The 11,828-nt window shown below is 36.4% G+C and overlaps 1 protein-coding gene across 6 annotated transcripts; it reads right to left on the bottom strand.

Moving 5' to 3' along the window:
- Positions 1 to 637: 637 nt before the first annotated feature.
- On the bottom strand, positions 638 to 11,261 carry LOC120092747 (putative transcriptional regulator SLK2). Of its 6 annotated transcripts, XM_039050931.2 has the most exons (12): positions 11,131 to 11,261; positions 10,316 to 10,520; positions 9,904 to 10,215; positions 9,239 to 9,766; positions 8,905 to 9,036; positions 8,566 to 8,614; positions 4,443 to 4,657; positions 4,281 to 4,349; positions 3,671 to 3,771; positions 2,444 to 2,537; positions 2,262 to 2,331; positions 638 to 1,871 (listed from the first exon to the last, which is right to left on the bottom strand). In XM_039050931.2, exons 3-12 carry the CDS (start codon positions 10,102 to 10,104, stop codon positions 943 to 945), a joined length of 2,388 nt encoding a protein of 795 aa, XP_038906859.1. In that variant the 5' UTR covers positions 10,105 to 10,215; positions 10,316 to 10,520; positions 11,131 to 11,261; the 3' UTR covers positions 638 to 942. The 6 variants fall into 6 exon arrangements, with proteins under 6 accessions (XP_038906859.1, XP_038906857.1, XP_090164333.1 ...); XM_039050929.2 differs by having other exon boundaries at positions 9,239 to 10,215; XM_090308207.1 differs by lacking the exon at positions 10,316 to 10,520 and having other exon boundaries at positions 9,904 to 10,256; positions 11,131 to 11,232.
- Between the last annotated feature and the right edge of the window lie 567 nt (positions 11,262 to 11,828).

The following is an 11,828-nucleotide window of genomic DNA, read 5'->3' as shown; positions in this document are numbered from 1 at the left end:
ATTTGAATAAGAAACTACAGGCTACAGCCCCATCGGCTTTAACCACAATAGCACGACCTTACCCTGAGAGGAGATTTAGAACCTTGGATTCGAACAAGAAAATATATCCCCATCTGCTTTTGGAAGGCCTTAGCGTTAGCTTGCACCAACAGGATTTCAGTTCTCCTGAACCCATTCTTTGGCATTTCTTTTCTGTGCTTCCTATAATTCAACGAATCCAGAAAATTAGCTTCTTCTATTTCATCTTTTCCTTATAAAGGTATGTACTGTTAGAAGCTGTTTTGGTGTATGACTTCATTTCATCTTCATCCATTTTTATTCATTGTCCATCTCCTCTCTTCCTTCCACAGCCCATTACTTGTGTTTTGTATAGACAAAAAGGGGCATTTATCACATTGGGAGGATAAAGCACTCGAAATCCTATCTCTTATGATTAGGTTTCATAAGAGAAAATTCCATTTCTTTTCCCATAAAGAAAAAAACAGACCAAAAAGGGAAAATTTCATTGTACTTTCACTACAAGAAATTTCATTGTACTTCCTATATAGTTAGTAGTTTCTTGTAGTGTTTCTTGTAGTGTCTCAGCACGTCTGAATTACAGTGCTCATATTCTGTGGAATCTTTCGTACAAAGGATCAAAAGCCAATCCTAGAATCTGTCATCACATTAATATAATAAGAAATGCTCTTTGTAAGACTTCACTCAGAAATTACACTTTTGAGGTACTTGAAAACAAATATAAAAACACCATACAGAAAGATCCCTAAACACCTAGTGAGTTACTAAGAAGGCACGTTCCCATGGAAAATACAACATTCATTTGTGAAGAAAACAAAAAGTAAAGTAAAAAGAAGAGGGGGAAAAAAATCTATTCCAAATATACTGTACAAAATGTAAGTTCTCCACTTAACCGAAGGGAGGGAACCAATTGCTAGGCCTGTTTTAAGTTAGTTGGCCTTTCCAGGCGAAGCACATATTATCGTCAAGATCACTGTTAAAAAACCCATTATCTGTAAAATCATGGGCTATATCCTGGATTATATCCTCATCCAAATGAAGATTTTGTGGCAACCCTGCGGTTCTTTGGTTGAACCCACTGCTACCAGCACCGACTGCTGATACGTCCCCAGTTGAAGCACTTTTGAAACTGTTACTTCGGCTTGGGGTAGGCGTATTACTACCCGATGCATTGGCTGTGCCTACAGCCGCCGCATAAGAGCTGCCTCTGTAGCCCGTATAAGTTCCAGCAATGCTTCCTTTTGTGTTTGATCCAGAAAGTGGTTGTCGTTGCCCTCTCCCACTGTTATTAGATATCTGGAGTAGTTGCTGGATCATCTGATGTTGCGCAGCCTGGTTATTATTAACATTACCTTGCGTAATTGGAGGATGATTTTGCACGAGTAAATTGTTGGTGTTCGGGCGCTGATGCAGTTGGTGTTGAACTTGAGATTGTTGCTGAGGCAGATTAGGACTTGAAAAACCACTGCTGGGCAAGTTCTGCATCGTTGCCGATGTTATAGCAGTTGTCCCATGGAAGCTTGATGAAGGACTCTGGTTGGAGTTATTGAATGACGATGATGGCTCCTGCTGGAGTGGGTTTGAACTTGTTGAATTCATTGAGTTCTGTCTCATTAGCAGATTCTGGTAGTTAGACAATGCCAATGCAGCTTGTGCCGAATCGCTCAGAGCTCCTCTGCCGACTAGTTGATTTTGGCTATTCATTTGGTTTAGCCCAGGATGCAGGGCGACCATTCTACTAAGGGTGTTACGATCGGTTGGCAGACCCTGAGCATTGGCAACCTGTTCAATCTCTTGCATTTTTTGGATCTGCAGCTTGGCCGTGGCATGCTGAGGATAACTTTTCAGACCCTCTGTGGAAGCTTTATCATTAGATTCAAAACCACTAAAAGCACCCACAAAAATGTGGTTTTAAAATGCTAATACTAATTCAACTAAAGAAAGAAAGAAAATTGAATAAATAAAACATAAGCAGGAGATAATCATGTGACTTCAGACCATCAGAATTGACATGATTATACAGAATACCATTTTCTGGATTATGCTACTGCAACAACTAATCATATAAATTCAAACCACAAAAACTTGATCGCTCTTTGCTAAGACATCATATTTCCAAAATCAATAGAATATGGAACACAATGCTCACAAGGTTGTAAACTTGTAAGGTTTACAAAATGCTTTTCATCAAGAACAAGAACTGATTATGAAAATTATTAGAAACTAGACAGAATGAGGCATACCAACTGGTCCGTTTTTCTGCTCCCTACAGAAATCAATCAAATCTTTCATGCTGTTGACGACCTCTGATATCTGCACTTTGATGAAAAGAAACAAAAACAATTAAACCAAAAATGAAATAAATGAAAGCAAAGCAGAAAAGTGGAGAGCAGATACTCTTTTGTAAAACTACGTGATACTGCACCTGCAAGCATCTAACGTATCTTTTAGAGAACCCCAAATCATTCAGTGACTGCAACTCCAGACTCTTGGCAAGCTGCTGCCCAGCTGTCAAAACCCTAAAAGAAGGATTGCATTAGCAAATTCTGATGCTTTTTTTCCCGCGGGGGGGGGGGTCAGAATTGATAAAGGTGATCCATCAATTTCCAGGAGCAAAAAAGTGCAAGCAGCCACCATTTATAGCAACCACATTTGAAATAGCCTTAAGTCCCATGTACTTTGATAGAAATTCTCAAACATTCCTAGATGGTATTTAGTGGACCAAGAGAGGAAGTAAAGCATTCCAGTATGTATTGACAGCTCAATTAACAAAATAAACCAAAGTATCCTCCACAAGCTCAAATCTTTCCACTACTACATGCATTTTTATCAAAACATAGAGATAATAGAACAAAGTGATTACGTAACCTTCAGTATTTGGACCTCAGGTTCAACAAAACCATGATACAAAATGTCAAAAGTCGAAAAGTGAATACAGGTGCAAACTACAAAGGAAAAAAGTAACACAAGTAGACTTTATCTGAATTGTCCTGATAGGGAACTCTAGTGGCTGGAGACGAGTGGGGATTAGGGAGATTCCTGAAATCTTCCCTCATCTACTTCTTTTCTTTTTCACCTACTGAATGTTATCCTCTAAAATTTACCGAGTAATATGTTCTCTTTCCCTAAAATTAAAATATAAAATGATTTTATTACTTAGAAACATTACAAGAATATGAGGTCCCTATGACAAAAGAAAACTGACTATTTTAGTCCCATTCCACTGCATAAATATGTCAGTTATGTAAAAAAAAAAGAAAAAAAAAAAGGTCAGTCTACAATGTCCAATAAAGAGTGATAATTCTATAGTCCAATAGGAGAGTTAATATAAAAATTCTCTGCCACTCAGCATCTAACTCTCTAATAAAGACACCTGGACAACCTGCATTTAGCTTTTATTCAATCAAAAGCAGTCGTAGGAAGAGCATTAGCAGGTTTTACTATTCATTTTATACTCCCATACAACCAAACCAAATGATAGAACATCTTAGAGGTCACTTGACTGACTGACACTAGCAAGAAACAACATGACTTAAATAATTAATACTTTTCAGATAAATATGAGAAATAGACAAGTATGATTCAAGAAGATGGATTCCACTATCTGTATGAAGATTCCAAAAAGATTTCACCATCTGTATGATCAACTTACATATTACTATTTGCTTGTAGATCCTGCTGAGAAGCCCCATCAGATCCTCCTTCAGCAATAGTGCTCTGGCATTTCTGTGCCACCTGGACCAACTGATTCACCTGTATTTAAACATTTGTCCACTGAAAGGATCAGTCAACAACTAAGAGGATACACGACATCAGTCAAATCTCAATAACAATCAGAAATCCAAGATCTGATGCCAACTTCTAAAAAACTGGTTTAAGGATAATATGTAATCAAGAAATTAAAGAACAGATAATATAGTACTAAAACTTCAGTTGTAAAAAAAGAAAGAAAAACAAAAACAAAAACTGAACAAAACAAAACAAACATATATTTGAAGCATTAGAGAAAAAAGTACCCAGGAATTCTCTAAATCCAAAATTGACTGTTGGAAGTCTCTTTAAAGGAGAAATCATCATTTCGGTTAGACATGCGATCAAATTTATATAGAAACTTTGTTTCAAGAACTTAACATTTTTCTTTCACATAGACTGGCAAATCCCAGATAGTACTGGTATATCTTTTCTTAAGAGAATTTAGTATCAGAAATCTTATTAGCACATATTTGTGCTACATGAGAAACAAAAAATATATAAAAAAATACCTGAGGTGCAACCAGTCTACGAGGAAGAAGTTCTTCATGGCGTCTTGCACAAAATTCCCATACCAATATCTGAAGTATAATCCAATTGCCAAAATATTAAGTACAAAACAGTTTACTCTTAAATAGATTTAGAAAGCTCAATTCACAGATCATTCTGGTAACCTTCAATTCATGATTAAATATGATACGAAGCTGTCCCTCACGAACAACACGAAGTTGCTCATATACACTCTCTTGAACTGCTTTTCCAAATTCTAACATCATAATTCCAGATGGATATCTGCATTCCCGTGGCATATCCAAGAACAATAGCTCATCAATAACTCCACTGCCAAATTTGATCTCATTAAGTCTAGGAAGCACTTCAAAAGATGCCTCTGAAACCATCACATGAATTGGATTATGTTATGCTTTATATTGCAGGCAAAGATAAACTAGAAATGTGAAATACAAGACATTAACTTCGATCCAAAATGGGGCCAGACATCGTTCACTGTATATCAATATGATAATTCAAACAATGATACTTAAAAAGAAATCAAGGCCCTTCGAAAGAAATAAAAGGCACGAACAAACTTTACAATTCCAACATCAAAACAAGCAACCATAGCTGCTTTCCATATGGGAAAGGAAATTACTGTAGGCCAACTTTCCCCAAGCTAACCTCCAAAAGTAACCAACCCATTTCACCTATCCACACAGAATTAGTTACTTAATCAACCATTAGAAGACATGTATAGAGGTCAAACTATTTTAACCAACCCTTATATAGAGATCAAACTATTACAAACAAGGAAACTATTTAAGTAATCTAATAAATATATCTAATAAGAAAAGGAATTATAAAAATTTACTACAAACATAAAACCAAGATATATGTATATTCCTTTAGAAAGAAAATGAGTCTCCAACTTGTCTGTATCATACTTTCTTAGAAATTGACATGTCAGCGTCTTTGTATGTCTTAGTTTATAGTCAAGAATCATCCTTCCTCTCCACATATCTCCCCATGTCTAAGGTAGATCAGCAACTTAGAGGACAAGGAGGACATGTTGACGTAGTAGTCAGGAACTCATTAACAATGTGCTCAAATGATAAACATAGCTAATAGTAAAAATTGTCGCATCCGATTATTGTGGAAAAAATAGTGTACTTAAACATTTTGTCACTATTGATAAGGAACACTGCCTAAATCTACTAATTGAAAAGCTTGTAGATTAGTAGACCTTTTCACATTCTTGGTTACACTGGGACAATATCCTACGTTCTAGTACCTAAATATGCTTCCATCCATCTAGCATTTCATATGCTCCAATTAAGTAAGGCCCCATAGGTTGCACTTTTTCACAAACCCTCTTCCTCAAACGTTGAACTAAATGAATAGAAAAGGCACCTAATTATATTAAAGATAGATTGTCCACAACCAACTTGCTAGTGTTCCCATATAAATTCCAAGATAACAGGATCAACTATGAATTTTAATCTCCCGCCATTTCCTATGCAAAACAATCCAATATGTGTGTTAGGATAAGACAGTTTCAAAACAGGATCTGTTGTTCACCAAGTCCACGTTCATATCCAACATTCAAATGAATACTAAAGAAAAGATTATGGTACAAAGATACTACTGATGGTCAAGCACAAACACTTTGCGTAAGTGTTTGTATCCAACACATGTTGGACACGGATACGTCCAGACATGTGCCCGATGTGCTAAAAGACATGTCTGAATTAAGTTTTTTCCCCCCCTAATTTTGGAAAGGGCTTGGACACGACTAGACATGGTTGGACATGACTTTGGAAAATATTTAATCCAGAAATTAGGGGAAACGATATAGATTTTCTAATAGACCAAATCCTTACATACTGATCATTCTAAAGTACCAGGATGACATCTTCCTCCAGTCATAACCAACTAAAATTTTCTATATCTTCTAAGATTTTGAATATTGTTAACTAAATCAACTTTATGTTTTAGTGAAGTATATTTTGTTTTTATGTTAAATTTATATGTTTTATCCATAGAGAGGTATTAATATATATAAAAACATACATTATGTAAAAAAAACAAACATGTCCCCAATGACATACTACTGTTATAGGAATTGACGTGCAGTCAGTTGTGTCGTGTCTGTGCTTCTTAGATTCCAATCATAGTAAGTAATATTATTAAAGGGCTTATGAGAAATTTCCTTTGGAAAGGAATTGAAGAAGGTGGAGGATGAAGGCCAGAGGTTTGCATTGCTAGCCTGAGATTACATAAAAATTGGGCAAGTGGTTGTGGCGTTTCCCCTTGGAACTGCATGCCCTCTGGTATAAGGTTATTGTGAGTAAGTATGGTCTACATCAAAGCCTCTGGATACCTATAGCTTTAGATTTTCCTTTGTTCTCCTAGTTCGTTAACTACCTAGTTGGGGATAGGTCTTCTACATATTTTCAGGAGAATTGCTTGGTGGGTGTTAGCCTCTTCAGGTGTTATTCTATCATATTTATCTTTTAACATATAGGAAGTTATATAAGTGGCCAGGTCATACTCTTCGCCTTCTTTGGGTATTTATCGTTTTCTCACCAATCTTAAGTCTTCGAAGGTAGTGGGTCTTTATTTCCATGGTTTCCAATCAGAGGCTTTTTGTTGGGAGAAGTGGCCCATTTGAAGTCGCTCTTTTATCCTTCATTCTTCGTTCCTACTAGATAACATGGGATTTCATCTTAAAACCAATTGGCAGCACATAGGAAAGCTGGTGTAATACCAAAAGTTTGATTTTGAATGAAAATGATCTCTCTCAAATGAGGACAGGAAAGCTTTATTTATAGAGGGGAAAACAGAATATAGCTTCTGTTTTTACAACTGAATTACAAAAATAACAGAATATAGTTTCTGTTTTTACAACTGAAAACTAACAATAAAAACTTACAAACTAAGGTTCTATTATTTACACCAAAAGCTCATCTATCTTATAAACATTGTGAGGGTCCCTTTGATTTTTCCAATTTGAGATCTTCAAGAGTTACACTTCTCCCATTCAGAAGACTTCGATTTTTTCCTCTATTTGGAGAGTGAAAGCCCCTAAAAAGTGAAGTTCTTTGTTTTGGTAATTTTTACATGGAAGAGTGAACACCCATAATCATATCCAGCAACATTCTTCCTCAGCTATGCATCTGCAGAGGTGTTTCTTTTGTCGCTGAAGGAAGATCATGACCATAGCTGTGGTTGCCAGCTTGCTTGTTCCCCGTGGGGTCAACATTTTATGCTTCTGAGGTGGCTGCAGTGCGTAATAGGGATTGATACTTTAGGGATCTTTTGAGGGGAGCTAGTTTGCCTATTTGCTGCGGAATCAATTTTGTAGGATGTTTTGGGTGGTTATGGTGCATAATAAGGATTGTTGCTCTTTGGTGATTAAAATATTGATAAACTCTCCTTTTCGTGATAAAGGAAGAGTTGTGTGGCAGTCTTGACCCTTTGCTATTTTGAAGGGAGTGTGACTTGAAAGGAATAGTAGAATGTTTCAAGATTAGAGAGGTCTTTGGAGGAGGTGCGGAAGATTGTTAGGTTTAACACGTCTCTATGGGTTTCTGTTGATCGGTCATGTAGTATTATCAACTTGGTCTTGTTCTACTGGATTGGAGTCCTTGTAGATAGTGGTGGACTCCTTTTGTGGACGTATTTTTTGTATGCCCTTGTAATTCTTTCCCTACTTCTCAGTAAATGTTTGGCTTCTTATCAAAAAGAACATTCAATTGAGATATTTGTTGAGGGGTGGGGGAGGGGCAAGAATTGAAAATAATATATTGATTGTGACAACTTCAACAATTACTTGGGAGGTCTTTAGAGGAGGTGTGAAAGGTTGTTAGGTTTAATGCATCTCTATGGGATTTTGTTGATCGGTCTTTTAGTAATTACCAACTTGGAGTTATTCTATTGGATTGGAGTCCTTCCTTGTAAATAGTAGTAGACCCCTTTTGTGGACTTTTTTTTTGTATGCCTTTGTAATTTTTACTATATCTCACCAGAAAAGAAAGAAAAAAAAAAAACCCTGCAATTGAGATTTTTGTTGAGGGGTGGGGGAGGGGCAAGAATTTAAAATAATAGATTGATTGTAACAACTTTAACAATTACTTCCTTTTTGTTTCAATATAGATACCATTGAAATCCTAGCAAAATAATCTGTTAAACCTCTACCACAGCCCCTCATTAGCTTCCGACAGACTAAACACATTTCACACCATTCCTTCGGAGAATTCAATTATCTATAAGTAAATATAAAGAAGGTTAACAGTATCATACCAAATCCCCGTCCAGATTTTGAACCACAAATGTCACACTGCCATGCATCCTGAAATATAGATCACAAGGAAGAATTCAGGGGGAGAAGCTAAATGTCATGACTATCTAATTGGAATAACAAAATAAAAGTTGCAGACATCATTTTAGCAACCTGCACAATGACCAATTTTACACATCACAAAAGATTCTTTTATTTTTTTGGGAGGCATCACAAAAGAATCTTTTAATAAAAAGATTAACCAAATTCCAAAAGTCATAATTAGCATAGTGAGAGTAAATAACAAGTGGAAAAGTCAAACATAAAAGCCCACAAGAATATCAAGGTAAGGCAAAACTGACCATAGCTGCTTGAGGGAAAACACCAAGTGCATGATGTCCAACATTGTTATATAATGACAAACACCATCTTTTCTTTGCACGAGGGGAATAATATTCAGTCACGAACTTCCTCCAATAGGCAATACTATTATCCTATCAGAAGTCAAAACTAATAGTTGATATTTAGGCTAACAAGAAGCGCATGTAAAACAGTAAAAGAGAGAATGTGAAATAGAACCTAAAATATTAACCTGGGATGGATAAAAATAAACATAAATTCATTAAAGAAGACTTTTTCAGAAATATGCAGATGATAACCCAATAAACAAAAGAAGAAGACAGAAGATGAACTCACAGCAGGCCTTTGACGCTGATGGTATAAGTACTGCATTAGCCGCCGAGCACATACACCACCATCATGAGGCCGCTTCATAGCATTAACAGGCTGTATTGTCTGTTGCTGAAGTTGCTGCCTCAATTGTATCTGCTGCTGCTGCTGCATATGAGCTCTCTGCAAAGGAGGCAAAGACTGAAAAATTTGTTGCTGTTGTCGTAATCTCTGTAGCTGCTGAAATAATGCTGCTTGTAACTGAGGCGTATTACGACCTTGCAATTGCATGGACTCTTGTCTCTGCAGTAGCTGTTGTAGTAGTAACTGCTGTTGCAGAAAATCATCCTGCTTAATATCCAAACGTGGTTTCTTCTGTGACTGAGAATAACTGTTGGGATCTGTCATGAGAGATCCAGAGACACGTGCACCCATGGGCAGTGAAGTTTGGATGGTTTGTGAATTTGACATTGATGCATCACCTGAAGAAACTTGTCGGGCCTGTGGCTGGTTCTGTGGCAATTGGGGGGCATTATGATCCTGCTGAGAATTGTGCTGCAGTACAGAAGATGCATCAATAAGTGATGCACCTGAGATGCTCATGTTATTTGATGTAAAAGACATGGGTGATGCAGGTAATCGCATGTATGATTCCGCATTCATGCTTGGACTTCTCTGCAAGTGAGGCCCACCTGAAAGTGCAGAGTTTGCATCTGTAACCAGAGAACTTGCCCCAACACTTGGTCCTGAATCTGCCACACTATTAAACACACCATTATTCGTGTCCCCAGAAACTGGACCCAAATTTGAATGGCCAGTGCCTGGAATTGAATTTGATGAGTTTCCATAAGATGAGCCCAAGTGAGATTTAACAGTAGCCTTGGACTGCCCATCTCCTTGGAAAAAAATCCCAGAACTTGAGGAAGATTGTGCTAATCCTCCAGTCACCCTAGAAGCTGCCATTTGGGGCACCAATCGTTGGTGGCCAGCGTCCAAGTAGCTGTCTAAAGCCAGTCTCTTCACTAATTACTACTATAAAATATTTCTGACCCACAAAATATGATAATTAAATTAAATCCATAGCGAAGAAACCCCAAAACTTACTCATAGACATCAGCGAACCTCAAAAACACATGATCGAACAACAGATACGTTCAGTACTCAACTAAAAATATAGAGAAAGAATTGATCCCTCTTTCTTTAAAGTTATCAATCAATAATCACATATCCTACAAGTTCTTAACCACCAGATTGCAATGTGCCTGTGATCTGCGATCCTGGTCGCTATTTCAACAAGACGCAGAGGACCCTAAAGTTAAACAGATATAACTACAGCATTAGAAGAGGGAGAGAAAAAAAAACTACAAAGAAAACACACCAACGGCCACTATAGAAACGAAAAGTAAATCATTAGAAAGAAAACAGTTCTCCACATAAGTAACTTTTCACAAGTGTCAGAACCCCAAATGAGAAACAGAAACATAATTCAAATAACCACTTTGAAGACCCAATTTCTCGTCTACATTAGCCACAAAGAACAGAAATTAAATTATATCGCACGCAACTTCAGAAATAAAATAGCAGCTTGAATCACCAAGGCTCAATTTTGAAAAGAAAGAAACAGAAAGAGAGCTGCACCTCCCAAAACTCGGCTAAACTTAAAATTAAGCATTAAAATCCAAGAAAAAAAAAACAGAAGATCAAGCAAGAAAAAGAAAAAGAAAAAGAACAAGAACAAGAAGCAAAGAAGGGACAGAAGGAAAAAAGGCAAAGTGATATCGAGAACAGAAATAAAGGATCCAAATTCGAACCGATTATAAAAAAAATCGGAACGAACAACAAAAGAAAATTAAGCAACAAAAGAAAACCATTAAGAGAAAAAAGGAGGACAGAAGAGGGAAGAGAGTTTGACTACCAACCTTGCAAAGCGGAAAAGAAGCTGAAACCAGACGAGTAACGGAAGCTACAGCCTTCGCTTCGCTGTGAATTCGGAGAATTGAAAATTCGAGAGGGAGAAAGAGGAAGAAGGAGGAGGAAAGGGGATGCCAGTTATCAGCCTCATCATTGGGCCGGACTGGGCCGGCCCAGCCCAAAGAATCGAGAAATTGTGATGTAAAACTAAAAAGAAATAAGTCTCATAAAAAATTAGGGGTGAAAAAAACTAAACCGAACCGAGCTGGTTCAGCTTAGTTCGGTTCAGGTTTATGTTATTTTTGAGCTATATATTTATATATCTAGTTTGAGTAGAATTTCATAATTGTTTTCCTTGAAGGAAAAAAAAACCACAACTTCTCATGTTTTATAATTCGATGATCTTATTCCAATTCTCAATTAAATAATAGTTATTCAATTATATAAATAAAAAAAATTCATCAATTACGTATAATGTTAACACCAACACTTTATCTTATTTTTATTTTAATAGTATTATAGTAAAATTAATATAGATTTATTAATTTAACATTAAAATAATAGGATATATAAAACTTTATTGACTTGATTATAGTTTGCTTGGTAACTTTTTGTATTATTATAATTATACATAATATAAATATATAGTAAATAAAATGAATTATGTTAATGCAAATTTTAGTAACTTTGATCCAAGGTTTTTTTA

The sequence above is a fragment of the Benincasa hispida genome, chromosome 12, assembly GCF_027475165.1.
Source record: "Benincasa hispida cultivar pf3 chromosome 12, pf3_genome.v1.1, whole genome shotgun sequence".
Taxonomy (NCBI): domain Eukaryota; kingdom Viridiplantae; phylum Streptophyta; class Magnoliopsida; order Cucurbitales; family Cucurbitaceae; genus Benincasa; species Benincasa hispida.
The sequence above is the reverse complement of the archived record's forward strand: the minus strand, read 5'-3'. Positions and strand labels throughout refer to the sequence as shown.

Excerpts from the sequence above, each read along its gene's own strand:
- LOC120092747 (XM_039050929.2), bottom strand. Across the intron at positions 8,615-8,904 it reads TTTTCCCTCAAGCAGCTATG|GATGCATGGCAGTGTGACAT; the intron begins GTCAGTTTTGCC and ends TCTATATTTCAG. Across the intron at positions 4,350-4,442 it reads TATTTAATCATGAATTGAAG|ATATTGGTATGGGAATTTTG; the intron begins GTTACCAGAATG and ends ATTATACTTCAG.